This window comes from Alternaria rosae, assembly GCF_020736505.1.
Source record: "Alternaria rosae strain MPI-PUGE-AT-0040 chromosome Unknown BKA58scaffold_2, whole genome shotgun sequence".
NCBI classification, from domain to species: Eukaryota; Fungi; Ascomycota; class Dothideomycetes; order Pleosporales; family Pleosporaceae; genus Alternaria; species Alternaria rosae.
In genome coordinates this window covers 794052-812090 of record NW_025763571.1, presented here as the reverse complement: position 1 = coordinate 812090, position 18039 = coordinate 794052, and the positions used below count along the sequence as shown (strand labels likewise).

The 18039-nt window shown below is 52.5% G+C and overlaps 8 protein-coding genes across 8 annotated transcripts; 4 read left to right on the top strand and 4 right to left on the bottom strand.

The window, feature by feature from the left end:
- The first annotated feature begins 159 nt into the window (after positions 1 to 159).
- On the top strand, positions 160 to 2396 carry BKA58DRAFT_426784 (phytoene dehydrogenase). The gene is made up of 3 exons (XM_046172968.1): positions 160 to 612; positions 668 to 1201; positions 1248 to 2396. The coding sequence occupies exons 1-3, from the start codon at positions 439 to 441 to the stop codon at positions 2298 to 2300; spliced, it is 1761 nt and encodes a 586-aa protein (XP_046028609.1). The 5' UTR covers positions 160 to 438; the 3' UTR covers positions 2301 to 2396.
- A 429-nt stretch (positions 2397 to 2825) lies between these two features.
- BKA58DRAFT_397899 (putative opsin-like protein) lies at positions 2826 to 3932 on the bottom strand (the record flags this gene model as incomplete). Its single annotated transcript, XM_046171454.1, has 4 exons — positions 2826 to 3087; positions 3144 to 3579; positions 3641 to 3832; positions 3893 to 3932. The coding sequence occupies 4 exons, from the start codon at positions 3930 to 3932 to the stop codon at positions 2826 to 2828; spliced, it is 930 nt and encodes a 309-aa protein (XP_046028608.1).
- A 931-nt stretch (positions 3933 to 4863) lies between these two features.
- Positions 4864 to 7365, bottom strand: BKA58DRAFT_353525 (carotenoid oxygenase). The gene is made up of 2 exons (XM_046168595.1): positions 7114 to 7365; positions 4864 to 7063 (listed from the first exon to the last, which is right to left on the bottom strand). Exons 1-2 carry the CDS (start codon positions 7158 to 7160, stop codon positions 4993 to 4995), a joined length of 2118 nt encoding a protein of 705 aa, XP_046028607.1. The 5' UTR covers positions 7161 to 7365; the 3' UTR covers positions 4864 to 4992.
- A 137-nt stretch (positions 7366 to 7502) lies between these two features.
- On the top strand, positions 7503 to 9671 carry BKA58DRAFT_375909 (Lycopene beta-cyclase). The gene is made up of 4 exons (XM_046169460.1): positions 7503 to 7664; positions 7720 to 7819; positions 7866 to 8233; positions 8281 to 9671. The coding sequence occupies exons 1-4, from the start codon at positions 7642 to 7644 to the stop codon at positions 9536 to 9538; spliced, it is 1749 nt and encodes a 582-aa protein (XP_046028606.1). The 5' UTR covers positions 7503 to 7641; the 3' UTR covers positions 9539 to 9671.
- Positions 9654 to 10874, top strand: BKA58DRAFT_451657 (phosphatidylinositol N-acetylglucosaminyltransferase-like protein subunit C; the record flags this gene model as incomplete). Its single annotated transcript, XM_046174397.1, has 3 exons — positions 9654 to 9843; positions 9900 to 10422; positions 10478 to 10874. 3 exons carry the CDS (start codon positions 9654 to 9656, stop codon positions 10872 to 10874), a joined length of 1110 nt encoding a protein of 369 aa, XP_046028605.1.
- Positions 10875 to 11093: 219 nt separating this feature from the next.
- Positions 11094 to 11938, bottom strand: BKA58DRAFT_82420 (uncharacterized protein). The gene is made up of 2 exons (XM_046175979.1): positions 11361 to 11938; positions 11094 to 11294 (listed from the first exon to the last, which is right to left on the bottom strand). The coding sequence occupies exons 1-2, from the start codon at positions 11844 to 11846 to the stop codon at positions 11286 to 11288; spliced, it is 495 nt and encodes a 164-aa protein (XP_046028604.1). The 5' UTR covers positions 11847 to 11938; the 3' UTR covers positions 11094 to 11285.
- Positions 11939 to 12829: 891 nt separating this feature from the next.
- BKA58DRAFT_82399 (uncharacterized protein) lies at positions 12830 to 15237 on the top strand. Its single transcript, XM_046175978.1, has 2 exons — positions 12830 to 14707; positions 14762 to 15237. Exons 1-2 carry the CDS (start codon positions 12892 to 12894, stop codon positions 15073 to 15075), a joined length of 2130 nt encoding a protein of 709 aa, XP_046028603.1. The 5' UTR covers positions 12830 to 12891; the 3' UTR covers positions 15076 to 15237.
- Positions 15238 to 17687, bottom strand: BKA58DRAFT_82394 (uncharacterized protein). The gene has a single exon (XM_046175977.1). The coding sequence runs from the start codon at positions 17548 to 17550 to the stop codon at positions 15400 to 15402; it is 2151 nt and encodes a 716-aa protein (XP_046028602.1). The 5' UTR covers positions 17551 to 17687; the 3' UTR covers positions 15238 to 15399.
- Between the last annotated feature and the right edge of the window lie 352 nt (positions 17688 to 18039).

Below are 18039 nucleotides of genomic sequence, written 5' to 3'. Positions count from 1 at the left end.
TCATCGTGAAATGGACAACACTGAGGATCACACATCCCTGGATAGTCAAGTGACAGTTGTTTGCGCATACGCCAAGTCTTTGGACTATCTCGTTGTGTCCGCGGGCTTCCGCTCTAAGATGCGCGCGGGTAACAAATGTGAGCTACATTCGCGTGGCTTATCGGCTTCAACATTGCATGCAGGGGGCGGAAAACCACAAGAGGGAAGATGCAGATTAGGATTCAAACAGCGAGAAGCTTTCACGTGCAGAGCAAATGTGCCGACGCAACTCAACAATTGCCCAAGGTGCAAACTAGCCCTATTGATTTTTGTAGACGTCATGACTGGCAGTCTTGGTGCACTGATCCAGGAATACCCGAGCGTGGCGCGCTACAGCGCGTCTTCTTCACAACGCTCATCGCAATTGTGCCGCATCTCACACATCAATCCGTCTACTAAATGGGGGAGCATATCGAAAACAAGGGCACGCGCCCTAGTGCGATCGTCGTCGGTGCTGGTGCCGGAGGTGTCGCTACCGCAGCGCGGCTCGCAGCGGCAGGCTACAAAGTTACTGTAGTCGAGAAGAATGACTTTTCCGGCGGAAGATGCAGTTTGATACATCGTCGGGGATATGTAAGTCGACGAACGTGCGGCAGTATTGTAAACCTCAACGCTAATCGCTACGCAGAGGTTCGACCAAGGTCCGAGCTTACTACTCCTACCTCGATTCTTCCATGAGACATTCGAGGATCTGGGAACCTCGCTCGATGCAGAGGGCGTCAAGCTGGTCAAATGCGAACCTAACTACAATGTCCATTTCCATGATGATACTACGTTCAAACTCTCAACCGACATCTCCATCATGAAGGCTGAAGTCGAGCGTTTTGAAGGCAAGGACGGATTCGAGCGGTACCTTGCTTTCCTACAAGAATCACATCGACATTATGAGGTGTCCATCATCCATGTACTGAAGAAGAATTTCTACTCGCTGCTGAGCATGATCCGTTTCGACTTCTTATTGCATCTCTTCGAGCTGCATCCGTTTGAGAGTATCTATTACCGGGCGAGCAAGTACTTTTGGACGGAGAGGTTACGGAGAGTCTTCACGTTTGCAAGCATGTATATGGGCATGAGCCCGTTTGACGCTCCGGGAACGTATAGTCTGCTGCAATACACGGAGTTGGCTGAAGGCATCTGGTATCCCATTGGCGGCTTCCATAAAGTTAGTTTGCTCCATTGCAGAAAATCTTCTTTACTAACACGATCAGGTGGTCGAGTCTCTTGTCAACGTAGGTGAGCGTTTGGGTGTCGAATTCAAGTTCAACAGCCCCATCCGCAACATACAGATATCGGACGACGGAAAACGTGCGACCGGCGTTGTTTTCGAGGATGAGAGCCAGGAGCCATTGACCGCTGATGTGGTCGTCTGCAATGCAGATCTGGCCTACGCATACAACAACCTTCTCCCTTCCACCTCGTTTGGACGAGCTCTCCTGAAACGTCAAGCGTCCTGCTCAAGCATATCCTTCTACTGGGCGCTAGACCGACAATTCCCCGAACTAAGCGCTCACAACATCTTCCTCGCGGAAGACTACAAAGAGAGCTTTGACAGCATCTTCAAGAAGCACTTGATTCCGGATCAACCCAGCTTTTACGTCAACGTCCCCTCCCGCGTCGATCCTTCCGCCGCGCCAGAGGGATGTGATTCCATCGTCATCCTGGTCCCAGTCGGGCACTTGGAAGGCTCATCCGACGACCAACACAAGGGCTCGGGCCACACGAAAGGCTTGACCCAAGACTGGGACTCCATGGTAGCATCAGCACGTGAAACCATCATCAGAACCATGGAAAAGCGACTCAAGATCTCGCTCGGTCCCCACATCATCGAAGAGACCATCAACACGCCTCCGACATGGAAATCCACCTTCAACCTCGATCGTGGCGCTATCCTGGGTCTCAGTCACTCCTTCTTCAACGTGCTCAGCTTCAGGCCCAAGACGAAGCATCGCAGCATCGAGGATCTGTACTTTGTTGGTGCGAGCACCCACCCCGGCACGGGAGTTCCCATTGTACTTGCTGGCGCGAAGTTGGTCACTGAACAGATTCTCCATGACCGCAATGAAGAAAGCCGCATCCCGTGGCGCCCGCTGGACGCCAAGGAAGAGCCCAAGGCAGCTCCTGGTCCGTTGGATCGCACTCAGAACGGACCGTATCTCAGCTGGCTTGTCTGGATATTGTTGAGCATTGCCCTTGTTTTTGTGACTGTACCGGGTGCTTTGGTTTACCAGAAGGCTGGTAATGGGTTGATGGGCGATTGGTAGTGTTGTGGTATGTAGTTTACTGTAGATATGGGCTTTTAGTACATCAGGGTTGTTGGTAGCTATTCTATATTATTTAATATCCACTTTTACTCATGGATTTCTGATGGATCACGATTGTGGGCGATGGTCTACGAATAGACGTGAGCAACGTTGGATAACCTATCCATCAACGTATACACAAGCTTCCGAGAAACGGTTGAGCAAGCTATGTGACGAATAAATATAGCACGGATGGTGCAAAATTAATTGTGTATGGGTGTGTGGATGTGTGGATGGCTAGAGTTTCTGATGATCGTGCACAAGTTATATAATACGTCAAATGAATACACGCAGAACGTATGGGAAACATATTTGACAGTAATAGATTAATTAAGTATCTACCAAAGAGGGTATCTTGAAAGTACTCATGATTCGATCCACGTAACAGCTCCTCCACATTCTCATCCCCACATTACAGCTACCCGCCATACCTTTGGTCTCTTCTTTATGTCAGAGGTCACCATTCACCCAACCCCAGAACTCTATTTAGACGGTATTGTCGACGTGAGGGACAGGGCCGTTGTACCCATCTGGATGGGTGACAGTTGCGCCTTGGGCGGCAGTCTCAGGCTTGATCTTCCTGTCCTGAACAACAGCGTCGGCATCACCGTAGTCGTGGATGGCAAGACCCAGACGGGCGGGGTCGATGTTCCTGTGGCCCCACAGAAGGAGGGCACCGAAGCAGGGCTTGGCCAGGAAATCAAGGACACCGTAGAAGACGGCTTCACTGTCAGGAGCGATGAGGTTGCTGTTCTGGTGTAAGTGACTGCACAGTTATGATGGCTCCTTATTGGGTAAACTTACGCGCCCTCGCACACTCCCCATGCGACTGGGTACAAAATCCAGAGCAAAGTAGTCAAACTTCCGCACATCATGAAGGTCCTCTCGACATCACGGCCGAATGACTTGGCATGGATGCGCGATTCCCATGCGAGCTGGTAGACGATGTAGAAGAGAGCGACGCAGCCGAAGACGAAGTAAGCCCACTTGTAACGGCTCTCTACGAGAGCACCGATGAGGCCGGTGATGACCATGATCTCGTCAACGACGACAACCCACATGATAGTAGGCCATGGCATGCCTGCAGTGAGGAGCAAGTCGATGAGCAGAAGAGGCGTGGTAATGAACCAGTCGATGTATCGAACGTAGTAGATCGAACGATAGGTTCCGGCTACCTTGGGGTCGCTACGGGGGAACTCGACTGCGATAGGTGTGAAGCCCAAGTTGGCTCCCATAGTGACTGTGAAAGTATACGGATCAGTACACATCTCTCATGCTGTAATCGGAACCGCTTGACTTACAGTAGGCGATGCATGCGACGAAGACTACAGAAGCGGTGATGTAGTGAAAAAGACGGTCGCGACGCTTCTTCTTGTATCCAAGACCGATAAAGATGAATCCAGAAAGACCCATGGCGGCGCAGATAGCGAAGTAGAAGTCAGATCCATGTGTGGTGATGGCGATGTCTGCCGTCGCACCATTGACGGTGTTGTCTATCATACGTTAGGTACATGTTCGTAACAGATCAATGCGTCGAAGAAAGGCATGCATACCATTGAGGTTCAGCGCATTGTTCCTGCGAAAAAGATCCATTGCGAAAACAGTGGTAAAATGCCAAATGAATAGTATGGGCTGAAATGTACCAAGGGGGCTGCTTATCGCAGAGAAGAGGTAGCAGGTACTGGTTATATCTTGGACTACCCGCCCATGAGATCCAGAGATGCCATCATGACGACATGTCTCGAGCGGATTGCAGCTTGATCATGCAGCATGTCAAAACCCTCCATCGACCAGGGGCCCAGACTAGGCCGGGATTTGCTACTCAAGAGCCAGTGACGGTCAGTGACGGTCAGTGACGGCCAGTCAGAAGCATGCGCTGCGTTTAGCATTTCCAGTTTCTCTTGTCCAAATGGTTAATTTCAGTGACGGCTGTTTGGTGCAATAGCCATGTCACACTAGGATCATCATCATCATCATCGACGCTAAAGATTCTGAGCATAGCGCCCGGGCTTTCCGTCTCACCACCTGAGCGAGCGCCACTAGGATTAAGCTTTATGACGTTGATCTATTGAGCTTACTTCGACATCGACTTGCTTCTGTTGCATATCCGCCTAGCGTTAAGTTGACTCAGCTGGCGTTGAGTTGGCTAAGGCTGGTTCGGGTTTTATCGTGTGTTGAGAGTGTTTGATGATATTGACACAGAGTTTCGTGGTGAGAACGTGAGAAGGGCCTTCTGGATGCGCATCATGAGGGGAGAATGCGCATCGTGAGGGGAAGAAATGCATGGCAGCGTATCATTACCGTAATGGCAATATCGTGGTGGTGTGATGTTCTTGCCCACGTACTGCCCAGGCAGGCATCGTTCCTATCGGTAGTTTTACGTCAGTGCGGGAGTCGAGTAGATCAACAGCTACGGCAGGGATCGGCGCAACGAAGCTTTCTGTTCGAAGCGGGGCAGATCTAGATGCCGCATTGACTAGGGTTATGTCGCACATCACCAGGACAACACTGGGCACATGTGAAGAGCGGTAGTATGAAGCTTTGGATATTAAAACTCTTGGAGAGAGTTTGTCGACTACGTAAGAAGGTGGTAGCGCTAACGTCCCGAAACCATTCGGTTCATTAGACATGTGGTCCGAACACGGAGGCGTTACTAGCCCAGATAACTAACGAGAGCTTTTCGCAAATTGCTCGATCCTGCCTCAGACCGTGTTTCTGACACGGATCGCACGCTTGCGATTTCTCGCTGTTGAGCGATATCCTCTTCTGTAAACCAGTTTCCGTGCAAGCCATAGGGTATTCTAGCCCCGAGTTGGATCCTGCAAACGACAGTCTGCATGTCCCGTGCATCCAATACCCATAACTCGCTCTCTGCATCAGCCTTGCATTCCCCGTCTTCGTCCAACTGGTCCTCATTGAAGACGTAGAACAGTAGGTACCCGTCTTCTTCGACGAATCCCGCATCGTCACCACTTGCACTCTTCGCTGAACGAGGTACAAACCTGGCTTCCTGTCCAAAGTGTTTCGGTGGAAGGTGGAATGCTTTGATAGGATCATCACGATCGTCTGATGCAAGTATCTCGTCTATTGTGCGCGTGTCGACGCAGCCGTCCACAGCCTGTGGAGGTGATTTCTGGGCACGATTGAGCAGCGTCTGCACATCAACTCTTACGAGTATGTCGATCTTTGTTGCCTTGCCTAATGCCGCGCCAAACGATTCGTCGGAAGTGCTACATCCGTAAACGTACCGTGCGCGTGACATTTCTGTGAAAGGCGAGATGGTAGGAAATTCGAAAGGGATCGCTGCCAATGCAAACTCATGTGTGATAGTGTTCGATGAGCCCGGCGCGAGTGAAAACCGGTAGTAATACAGCCGACATTGTTCCTCGTCGTCATGTGAGATGGGAACGTTGTGGGGCGCCTTTGATGACTCTGGTTCGTTGTGGACTTCTAGCAAAGGCGAATTTTCATCAGAATGAGATTTCTCGGGATCTTGAACATGCTCTTCGTCATCGTATTTGGCGAAGAAAGACATGGGCCTGCTACGCACCGCTTGCTCGTGGCTTGGATTTGGCGGAGGTTCGATGTTCCCGGCACTGAACACGAGAGATGCGGTAGTCAACCGACAGGCTAGCATGCTGACGGCTGATATATCGCCGGTGCTGTTGTACTCATCCCAAGTGTTGGCCGTATGAAGGATGCAACAGCCGCTTGTCTCGAACCAACGTACTAATTCCGGGTGTCGCCGGGGAAAGACACCGAATCTGGCGGGCTTCTCGGGTTGGTAAAAGACAATGGGCTTGTTCATCGCCAAGTTCAATGGGGTAAGGGAGAGCGGTAGGTCGAGTATGACGGTATTGTGTCGTGACACACCGAAATCGTGCATAAGCTTCCCGCCAGTGCACCCGGGGACTGGCGCGTTGATTATTCTGTTTCCCTCTGAACTTGATCTCTTTGCAACTGAGCCTTCTGCAGGAAGTAGGGAATAGTGAACATAGGGCGCGACGAAGTTGCAATGGAACAAAACCATCTCGTTCGTGACCTTGTCGACCTTGGGATGACCCGTTGTCCACTCTTTCATCCAGCTCAGCAAACCAGTTCCACCAAGAGCTTCAGGCTGTTTCTCGTCATCTGTGTCCTTATTGCAGGGTGTAGCTTCGCCTTCGGCACGGTTACCGTCGAACCAGCCGACGGTTTCCAGGCTTGGCAACGCAATGCGCATTGGCGGTCCGCTCTCGCATGTCGCCAACGCACGTCCGTCGTGGTATAATATGCTGGTGTTGGCGACGCTGATGCGCTTGATAGCGCGTGCAGAGCCTGAGAGATGGGTCCAGAAGACGACCAGTACAGTGCGTAGGATGCGCCAGAGGATAAGCAACAAACTGGAGGCAGGGTTGACAAGTGTGGCGATGCTAGGTAGGATAGGCGTGCGCAGAGTTGGATTCTCAACGGCGGTGCGGTACACGTCGGTGGTGATGAATTGGTTGACGAACTTGACAGCAGGCTTGGTAGGGTCGGCGGTAGAACGACTGAACCAGACTCCAGCGAGCATGCCGTCGCCGTCGAACCAATGTGCCTCACGTCCCAAGTCAGAATTGGTCACGGGATTGCCGCCGTTGCGGACGTACATGCCGCCCAGCAGCTCTGGTGGAACGCGGCCGGTCCATGAGACAGGCGTAGGAGGACATGTCGTAGAGACAGGCGCGAAGTTGCCAGAGAGATATCTGGAGAGGGTTAGTCCGGGCCGTGTATGGCAATGAGCAAGAATGCGTACGGGTGTTTAGGCGTCGACTTGCTGCTGTTCGGTCCAGGCGTGGACATTACGGCGGTATTATTAGCTTGGCGGCATTGGAGAACGGTTTGGCTCAGGACAACGGCGCAGGCAATTCATTAGTACAGTGGGTGCAGTCTTCACGTGTCGCCGCGGCCAGAGGGAGGCAGGACACGGAGTCAGGAGCTGGTGACATGATATGATGCAACAATGGCAGGGCTGCCCGCTTCCACGGGTATCCGGTTGACATGTGCTCCACGGCCTTGGTCGTGATGGCGGCCGGGGAATCGTGATGTCATGTCGAGGCTTGCATAGCCGCTAGGCCGCTTGGGGCAGCGCGCATCCTTCACAGCCGCCCGACCAGCGCCGTCTCAACCATGTTGCAAATATTCTCCATCATGGCCTCTCTTGCGCATTATCTTGTGCCTGACGCCCGCCGCGGCCTAGTCTCTCCCCCTGCCGCATTGGCTCCATGAGTGACGCCGATTGCACATCTCTCCGGCTACTCCCTTCTGCTCCCACGGTGCCATCATGGGCTTCGACTACGCGCTCGTGTACGTGACGCGCCTCTTCCTGCGTTACACCAACATGGCTGACAGTGACGACTAGTCATCTCAAGTACACGATCCCTCCGGCCGTGTTGCTCACCTGGCTCTACCGCCCTTTCTTTACTAAACTCGACGTGTACAAGGTCGTCTATCTGATAGTGGTTGGTTCGCGTATCCTCGTCAACACGCTTCGTGCTAACACGTCAGGTTGCCGTTGTCTCGACTATACCATGGGATTCCTACCTTATCCGCACCGGCATCTGGAGCTACCCCGCCCATGTCATTATTGGTCCAAAGCTGCTTGACATTCCGCTGGAAGAGGTCTTCTTCTTTGTCGTCCAGACATACAATACATCAGTCCTGTACCTTCTCCTCAGTAGGCCCACTTTTCAGCCTGTCTATCTAAGTCCGGAACGCGGCGCGTCCAACAGCCGATGGGCATACACGAAACGTACCGGCCAGATCTTTTTCCTGGGTGTCATCGCATGGGGATGGCGTTGCATCAAGGATGACAGCAAGGGCACATATACTGGACTCATTCTAATATGGGCCGGCCCCTTCCTGCTGATGCTTTGGTAAGCCAACCACTATTGCAACCCGGATTCCTACTAATTAACCCTAGGAGTCTCGCCTATCAGTTCATTCTGGCCCTTCCTCTGACCAACACCGCGATACCCATCATCCTTCCTACGCTCTACCTATGGATAGTCGACACCCTAGCCTTGCGCAGAGGAACATGGGTAATTAACACAGGTACAAAATATGGTGTGCACTTGTGGGATGGCCTCGAGGTTGAGGAAGCCCTCTTCTTCCTCGTCACCAACTGCCTCATAGTATTTGGTCAATTAGCATTTGACAATGCTCTTGCAGTGCTGTACACGTTCCCGGCCATGTTTGCGAAACCCTCCCTGCTTCCATCACCCGCAACGCTGATGCGCGCTCTGCTCACTCCATGCTTCAAGTACGATGATGCCCGCCTTGTAGGCCTTGGCGAGGCTGTGCAACGTCTCAAGCGTAAGAGCCGTAGTTTCTACCTGGCCTCCGCAACCTTCCCCGGACCTTTACGGGCAGATCTGCTGCTGCTCTACTCCTTCTGCCGCGTTGCTGACGATTTGGTGGATAATGCTTCCTCCGCCGATGAAGCCAAGGCCTGGATAGCCAAACTGCGCAAGTTCCTAAACAATGCGTATAGCGATTCTGCATCCAAGTCTACAGTACCTGCCCAAGTTCGCGAGGACTTTCCTGTTGTCACACAATCTGCGCTCCTCCAGCTTCCAGCCGCTAAACTCTCGCATCAACCATTGGAGGATCTTCTACGCGGCTTCGAGATGGATCTGGCTTTCGATAAGGGACCCCTGATTAAGAGCACAGAGGATTTGCGCTTGTATTCAGAGCGCGTAGCGGGCACTGTAGCGCAGATGTGTATCCAACTCATCTTCAACTGGTATCCCAGCGCCTTGCCCGCCGAAGAGCAGCGTGCCATAGTCACTGCTGGTAACAGCATGGGTGTCGCCTTGCAATACGTCAACATTGCGCGAGATATACAAGTAGACGCTCAGATAGGTCGTGTTTATCTTCCTTTAGAATGGCTGTCTGAAGTTGGATTGAGTTACGATGAGGTGTTGGAGGAACCGGACCACGCACAAATCGAGACGTTACGTAAGCGTCTTCTCAAGGACGCGTTCTCTTTATATGAGAAAACCAAGATCGCAATCGAGCAATTACCAGTCGAAGCGAGAGGGCCAATTCGGGTCGCGGTCGAGAGCTATATGGAGATTGGGAGGGTGTTGGAACAGGACAACTTTAAGGTCAAGGCCGGTCGCGCTACCGTGCCTAAGCATAGGAGGATAATGGTCGCCTGGAGCACACTTAATCGTTAATAATACAACTCGATATCTTGATATACTGAAAGCTCGGACATAATTTCGGACATAATCGCGCCTGTCCGGACTTGGCCGCACGTGCAGTAACGCGTCCCACCGACTTAGCTCTAATATGAACTATCTCCTCACCATCAACCATATCTGCGAAAAACCAAACAAGTGTGACATGTACCAAAACCGGCTACTAGATCCAGCGGGCGCATCTCTCGCCGCTACTAGCAGGAAGAGGAAGGGTGGGCCGCGAATCATAAACCGGCCTGCAAAGGGCAATTACAAGAAACTCCTATGGTTCAAACAGCCCTGTGGGTGCTCACGCATGCCCCTGTCTCGGATTTCAACCCAGGTCTGACGTATACAGTTCCCGATAACTACACAGATGAAACGACATTTCTTGATCATCTCCAGCGCAATCCAAGATTACAGCCCTACGAGTTCTGGTCGCTGATGGGTGATGCCACGGTTATTGTGCAGCATCTTGCGACAGTGGTCATCTTTTGTTGCTGTTTTGTGGCCATCATTCACGACAGAGTATCGCCTGTCGCAGTAGTGGGGTGGGCTACTTTGTGCACAGTTCTAGCCTGGTTCTTATGGGATCATTGGATGGGACAGGAGTTTGAGATCGTCTCCAATGTGGCATCGACACCTGCTTCAGACTCAGACTCAGCTGCAATCAAACCATCATCGGCACTTTCAGGACGTACTCAACAGCGCCTGGCGACTGCCAAATCAGCGTTGCTGATTTATGCGGCTTTACTTGGACTCAGTCCGATTCTCAAGTCACTTACGCGCTCTACGACAAGTGATTCGATATGGGCACTGAGCACATGGCTCCTCATGATGAACGTTGCCTTTTTCGACTACAGTGCAGGCACAGGCGCACAGTATGAATGACAGTATTCTCTTAAATGTACGTACGGCTAAGTTGTATGCCTACAGATTACCAGCTTCGATATCCACGAATTCGGCCATGATGGCGTCGGCTGTTCTTGCATCACGCCTGCCATCTACCACACACGTCTTCTCGCTGACCCTCTTCTCCATCGAAATATACGGTCTATTCCCAATCTTCCGTCGCCAGCTCCGCGCTAGATCTCCGTGGGGTCATCTCGCCCTCACCATCACTCTAGTAACCGGCGCGTGGGGTGGTCTTTTTGTCACCTTGACAGGTGGGGGTCGCAGTGCATTCTTGGCAGGTGCGATCGTAGGGGTCATCCTCACCGTGTTGAGCATGGGGGTCTGCAGTTGGTGGCTCATCAGTCTCCAGAAGTACAAGAATGAGATTTATGGTCCTTGGGATCCAGCGAGGCCAATCATTCGGCGGCACTGGGATTGAGTTCTTTATCCCCGGATTCTTTTTCATAGGAGTGGCGATTCTCGCAAGCAAAGAAGGAACATTCTCCGCTCGGTGGCAAGAATTTTGCGCTGTTCTCGTTCTGTGGAGCTTGTATCCCTTGTGCGGCAACGCTTTCGTGTAAACCCGGCTTGGAGATTACTTCGAGTTGTAATCTGCCGTTTTGTCGCAGCCACTTGACGGCGTTGTCGCTGACGGTTTTCGTGACACACTTGTTCATTCGAGCAAGCAAGTCGTGGGTTCCAACGTCATCTCCACCAACAAAATGGACTGGCGACCATGGCAATTTTCGTTCCATTGCCTTGCCTCTGCTCGATCCAGTTACGACAATTCTGTCCAAGCCCTCGAGCTCCGATAGCATGCTTCGAAGAAAAGTCCAGAGTTCACTCCGAATTACAGCGACTGAAAGTTGAATTGCCATGTCAGTATATGTCTCTCATGAAGTTATGATTGAGAGTACTCACTAACGGGCCATGTCTCTAGGTTTATTCGCAGACACCGTAGACCGGCTGCGTCAGCGCGCAATGAATCCAAGCCTCCATTCTTTGCTAGCGCAACGTACTGCAGCCACTCACGCGCGAGGTGAGGGCGATCCGAGTTCAACTCTCGCAAATCGATTTCGATATCCTGGATGCGCGTTCTGTATTCCAGAGGAAGTGCATGTAGGAAAGCTCGCATCCTGGTCAGATTCGAGAAACGGAAGGTGTTCTGCGCGAATAGTGGACGGCGGTCGATCTCGTGGTAGGTTCTACGGCATGTCTGAAGCAGAGCAGCGCCTGGTGTCGTACGAACCGCAATGTCATTTCGCCTTTTGGAGCCGTTGATTTGAGGGTCGATTATGGGGGCGTCGGCAACGAAACACAATCCATATATGATGTGTTTGATTTCTGCTGGCAATTGGAGAAGTGCAGATTGCGGCTGGAAATTACTAGGAGGCGGAACAACGACAGCCATGATTCTAGTAGAATGCGAAGAACGATTGTAACATTTGAAAAAGGTATCACCTCAGCTTTAACTATCAGCTGGAATAGCGCGGCTCGTGCTGATGGTCACCGCCCATAAGCTGCTGTCATGCTTTGTTTATCTATGCATCGTGGCGCTCTGCCGATACACCACTTCAGCTCGAGGTGAAATCTTTTCACCAGACGGATAGGCTAAGCATTAAGGTACCAAGCATGCCCTGGCAATGCCCGTAGAATGCTCGATGTTTCCATGAAGGGTAGCTGAAGCGGTGAGTTGAGACCCACAGTTCCTGTCTTCGCCGATGGCGACGTTGATATCGGCGCGTTACGGAGCTGGAGCGGCTCAACATAAGTTTCTGACTGATGGTTTTCGGCTTTTCTAGCGCTCGCTTGACGCTGTGACGCGAGATAAGAATCATGACTGTAATGCAGCGCGGGCGAATGTGTTGGAGTTGGGAAAGCCTCCCTCTCCACTTTCGACGAACGTGCATAGGTATCAAAACCAACGACACCTTTCGCACCGTAATGCTACAACAAGAAGTCATGGAGCTGCTCCACGCTGTACGCAGGCGCCTACCTGGTCTGCGGCGCCAGAGAGAAGAGCGGATTGAGTAACGGTTCTGGCCCCCAATTCAAACATGAGCGAGGCTGAAAGGAGCGGCAATGGTGTGGCAGCTTCCAGCCATCGCAATTTTCGTCGCGCCGTGCACTGGACCGAACTGTTCAGCGCGTAAACCTCGACCACGAGAGTCGACATTAGTCTCATCAATTGAGCAGTGAAAGATCAAGGCCATGTCTTTACGGCCGGACGACAAGTCAAGGCGGTCGCGGTCCAAATCGCCTGGGCGCGGTCGGGAGGGTGCGCGCTCACGCAGCCGTGACGGGCGAGAGCCTCAGAGATACGGTGCAGCTGACAACGGCGCTGCAACCCCGCAGTATGAGATTAGGCAGCCGGGTCAGCCATATGCGACGTGAGTACTGCGCGAAATGCCTCTGCCAGATGTCTGCGACAGACATTGCGGGACTTGAACTGAGATATGGCGGCCAGACCAGCGAGCGAACCCATTACCATGGGGAACTACACCGATCTCCCTCCCCACGAGAGACCAGGGTATACCCAGTCCGCCTCTTTTGCCCATCCTGCCACCACAGCAGCGCCCTCGGCGGGAGTCGCGTATGCGCAGCCCGGCAACGTCCAGTATGCGCCGACCGCGCATGGCTTTGCCTATACCGCAACGTCGGCATCCCATAACGCGCCCACGAGGACCCCGACGGCGACAGCGAAGACCAACGGCGCTTTCCAGTATGCGAGTCCGCCCACCAATATCCAGTATACCGCGAAGCCCGTGGGCAGCAACAACCAGCCGCCAATCGTGCGGCACAACTCCCAGCCCATAAGCCCTTCCTATCCCCCGACGCCCCAACTCCAATACACAGCCGTGCCGCAGGCTCCTTCACCGCAATCGCAGTATGCATCGCAAGCACCCCCATCGCAGCCTCAGTATGCATCGCACGCGCCGCCCCCGCAGTCCCCGTACGCGTCCCAGGCTCCTCCGCCGCCATCTCAGTATGCGACCATGCCACAGGCTCCTCAGCCGCCCCCAGCCGACCAGTCGTTCTACCCACCTCCTCCCATGGGCAGCCACTCGCCGCGCCCTGATCACCACCGAGCTGCTTCCTACTCGGGGCCAATGAGCACACATGATGGCCGTAATGTAGTAGAGATGCGTCCACAAGGTCACCTTGGCGCAGGCGACAGGCCGGATGGGCTGCGTATGGATAGGCTGTCCGTGAGCGGGAACAGACCCGATATACAAACTATCGTTCCAGGAGGCATGCCTGGAGGATTCCCATCCGGACTACCACCGCCGAGTCCTCTGCTTGAAGCGTACCATGGAACGTATCAGTCCATCAGCCCTATGCCTCAGGCGTTGATGCTAGATGACGATCTTGACCATCTGCCTCCTCTCGATACTCTCTCCCCTCGTGCTTCTGGTCATGGCCGCCGCCGTGCTCATTCCACCTCCTCGCGACGAACGCCAAGCCCTTCGAGATCTTCCAGGCATACCGACAAGCTGGCAATGGCCGCATACGGCCGCGACGAGCGCCTCCCTGAAAGGGAGAAACGGAAAGCGAGAATATACGATGCCACTGATGACGCTCTAGCCCTTGTCGACGCACTGGCGGCGCGAACGCCAGATGTAGATACTATATGCGATATCCTCCCAATCCTCACGCACGACCAGATGCTCGAGTTGCGAGCCGAGTACAAGCGACACTGCAAAGTACAAGGCAGGGGTATCAACATTGCCAAACACATCAAGTTGAAGACCAACGGTAATTTTGGCAAAATTGCCTACGTAACGGCCTTAGGCAAATATGAAGGCGAGGGCTACTGGGCAAACTACTGGTACCAGTCCAACTCGGCGCGCCGAGAGCTCCTCATCGAATCGCTAATGGGTCGACAAAACCACGAGATTCGCGAGATCAAAGATGCATTCAAAGACAAGCGCTACAGCGATTCCCTCACCCGCTGCATGGACAAGGAGCTCAAAGCCGACAAGTTTCGTAAAGCTGTCCTGATGGCACTGGAAGCCAATCGACAAGAAGAAAGCGATGTGTGGCCAGTGGAATATCGCAATCGCGATGTCGATACTCTATACAAAGCCATCCGAGCCAGGGAAGGTGGAGAGAGTGCTATGCTCGGTATTGTCATCATGCGAAGTGACGCACATTTGCGCGAGGTGCTGAGGACATACGAGAGAAAGTACCAAGGCAACTTTGCGAGAGACGCTCTCAAGAAGAGCAACAATTTGGTTGGTGAAGTTATTGCGCACATTCTCAATGGCGTCAGTAAGTGTTGTCCCATAACTCCACTCTCGGATATGTACTAATTACGCGTTCCAGTTAACCGTCCAGCAAGAGATGCCATGCTCCTACATCACGCTCTCGTAGACCTCATGGAGCCCCCAAATGACGGCCGCTCCTCCAACAGTCGACTGTCATCGCGCGAAGCAACATCCAGCAAGCATGAACGCCAACAACGAGTCGAGTTACTCATCTCGCGTCTTGTGAGATTACATTGGGACCGTCAGCATCTTCTTAGGGTCAAGGCAGAGTACGAGGAGAAGTACGGTCGTGTCGTTGAGGAGGATGTTGAAGAGGCTACCAGAGGAGATTTCCGAGCTTTTGCTATTGCTATCTGCCAGACTGTGAGATAGGGGACTTGAGCCATGGTCGGTTGGGAGCGAGTGATACCCGGGTTATGTGGTCGGAGGGCATGGATCATATAGGCATGATGGATACGTCTGTACTTGAACTCTCTCGAGTACCGCATTGGAAAACTATGCTGAACCTTGTCGTTATATCTAACCGTCCCAACCATACTGAAAACGGTAGACTGTTTCATGTGGAAGCCGATGTGTGACATGTCTAGGTACTGGAATGTCACTTGATGGGTAAACAGCAAAGAATGCCAACGTGAGGTGGCTATTTGACCTTCTACCCACCTTTTCACACTACTACGTACGACACATCAGCCTATGCTAAGATCGATGTCTATACATCCCATACGTCGGAACCCTCTCACCACCCAATAGCCAACTATCCGCCTCAGGCAGCACCATGCCCCTCCCACTATCCATCTGCTGCTGCTGTTGACCTCCTCCTCCTCCTCCTCCTCCTCCTCCGGTAGACCCATTCACCCCTCCATCATCACCACCACCAGACCCGCCCCCGCCAGCCCCCTTATTACCAAGACTAGCACCAAGCACATTTCCCATCGACGCCGAAGCAGAGGCCGCAGAAGTAGCGGGAAAGGCATAGAGGGACGACGGATTCGCATCCGCCCAACGGAGAATATTTCGACTTAGTGTTATCGGGCTTTCGTCACCAACAGTGCTCATGTCTTGTGTGAGGTCGGTGTCTGGGTCGTCGAAGGGGAGGGTGGGGAGGGGGTCGGAAAGGTAGGAGGAAGGGTTGAAGGGCTTCAAGGCAGAGTTGAGATTATTGCTGTTGTTGGTGTTGATCGAGATCGGACAATATGATGGCGTATTTGTGTTTGGTCCGTTGTTGTTGAAGGGATGAACGTCTTTTCCTAAGATGGTAATGTCGTTCTGTGAGTGACTCCGTTTCGCTTGGTGCGAATGGTTCTGAGTTGGGATTTGATCTGGTTGTTGCGAAGAATCGTCCTGTTTCTCTTGTTCGTGTGCTTGTTTCGATAATGTACGTTCCTTCTCTTTTGCTTTCAATTTGTATCCTGCTTTGGCGTACTTGTCTGGATAACGGATTCTGAATCGATCGCGTAGGTCTGTTGGATGCCGAGTCCCAAACCCTAGATCCTCGTCGTCGCGCATCGAGTGCCATACAGACCCGTACTTTTCAAAGCCCTTGAGCAAGTTGACGTCATCGCGTGCGCTGAAGGCCCGGCGTGGCCGACGTGTGGTTTTTGAGAACGGTTCGTGGATACCGAGCTCGGCTAGATCCAGCTGCGTAGTAGCCTTATTGCGAGTAGCTCCACGTTGCTGGTTCTCGGTCGGGCTGGGAGAATTCGAAATGAGGTTGTTGTCGGAGTGGCGTTCGGCAATGGGAAGAGAATGCTGATGAGTGTAAATGGCTTGGTCTGGCAAATCCGATGGTGTCTCAACCAAGCTTGTCTTCTCTTTTCCTTTGATCTTTGGCTGCCGTGGCTTTAGACCTTCACCAGGGCAGCATACACGAAAGCGGTCTTTCAGATCAACAGCCGTGCGATTATTGAACGCAAAGTCTTGGTCCTGCAATATCTTTTTCCAGTTGCCTATACCGTACCTGCTGACACCTATAAGCAGATCTTTGGTCTCTTGTTCGGACCATTTATTTCGCTTCTTTCCACGCTTGGGCTGCAACAGCGCTTCAGAATCTTTGAAGGCGTTTGTTGCTACATCTGTCTCAGGGGCCACATCTATCACACTAGAAGATACAGGCGGAAGTGACGCTTGGGAAAATGATGGAGTTTCGACATGTTGAAGAGCTCTGTTGTAGTCCATTGCACTCCCTTCGAGAAAGGCATGCTCATCCACATCCTTGTTCCTGGACTCCTCAAAACGTGCATCATACCCTCGCTCGCCCGCGAAAGCATTCTTTTCCCCAGTGATCGGTGGGAAGAGCCTGCCCTCTGGCGGTAGTGGCGGAGGTTGATGCAAGCCCTGTAGCAGTGGCGGGATTCTAGGTCGCTTCGCTGTCCGCTTGGGAGGCTGCGGTAACCTCGGTAGTTTGATGACAGCTGGGCTGCAACCTGTGTTCTCGGGCTGAAGAAACTGTTGCTCTTGATCCCATCTTTGCCTCGCATGATCCGGGCTATCCAGAAGCAAATCAACTAGCCTTCCACTGAAAGGTGTCGTTGATGGGGCAAAGGTGGATGGCACGGGTTGTGCAGCCTCGAGCACATTCGCCTCGTCGTTCAATACCTGTGCTATCGGAGCACTAGGCATCGACCGTGTGGCATATAACCTCTCCTGTCCGCCTCTTCGGACGTCGTTCGACTGAGCGGTTTCAGGAGATGAGTTCGCTAGCATGAGCGCTTTTGGACGTACGAAACTGTGATTAATATGGTGTGATGGTCGTTGCGAGCCAGGTGAGTTCATGTTCGATGGCTCTGTGATGTATGACATGCTGCTCTGGTTCGAGATGTCCAGTAGCGTATTCAGGCGTGGCTCCATGATTGGAGGCCCTTCTTGTGGGCTATGTCGAAAGAGGTACAGATCCGTGGCGTTCGCGTTGTTTCCGTAGCGCCAAGCGGAAGCTAACGCGCATCCTTCGTAATGTTGCGACACGTTTGTGACTTACTTATTCTACAGAAGTTTTGAGGCTTTCTCATCCTGCTGAAATCATTCGTGAGCTCATATAGGAAACAGAGACCTTTTGGAAATCAGGAGACGAGGATCACGGTCTTTCTAACCAAGTCTTCAGGTTACACGCAGTGCCACCAGGTTCAAGGCTGCATTTGATTTAAAGTGTTGAATATTGTATAGAGTGGATTCTAATGGTATGATGGGTGTAGCTGAGTCGAAGACCGCAACCAGAAAGCCAACGCGACAGCGGCAGAACAACGCCGATCAATGCAACTAATCACAGATGAAAGACGAGACGCATATGCTAACATTGCACGACCAAAGCAAGCCGAAACATCTGCATTTCAAGAAGTCCCT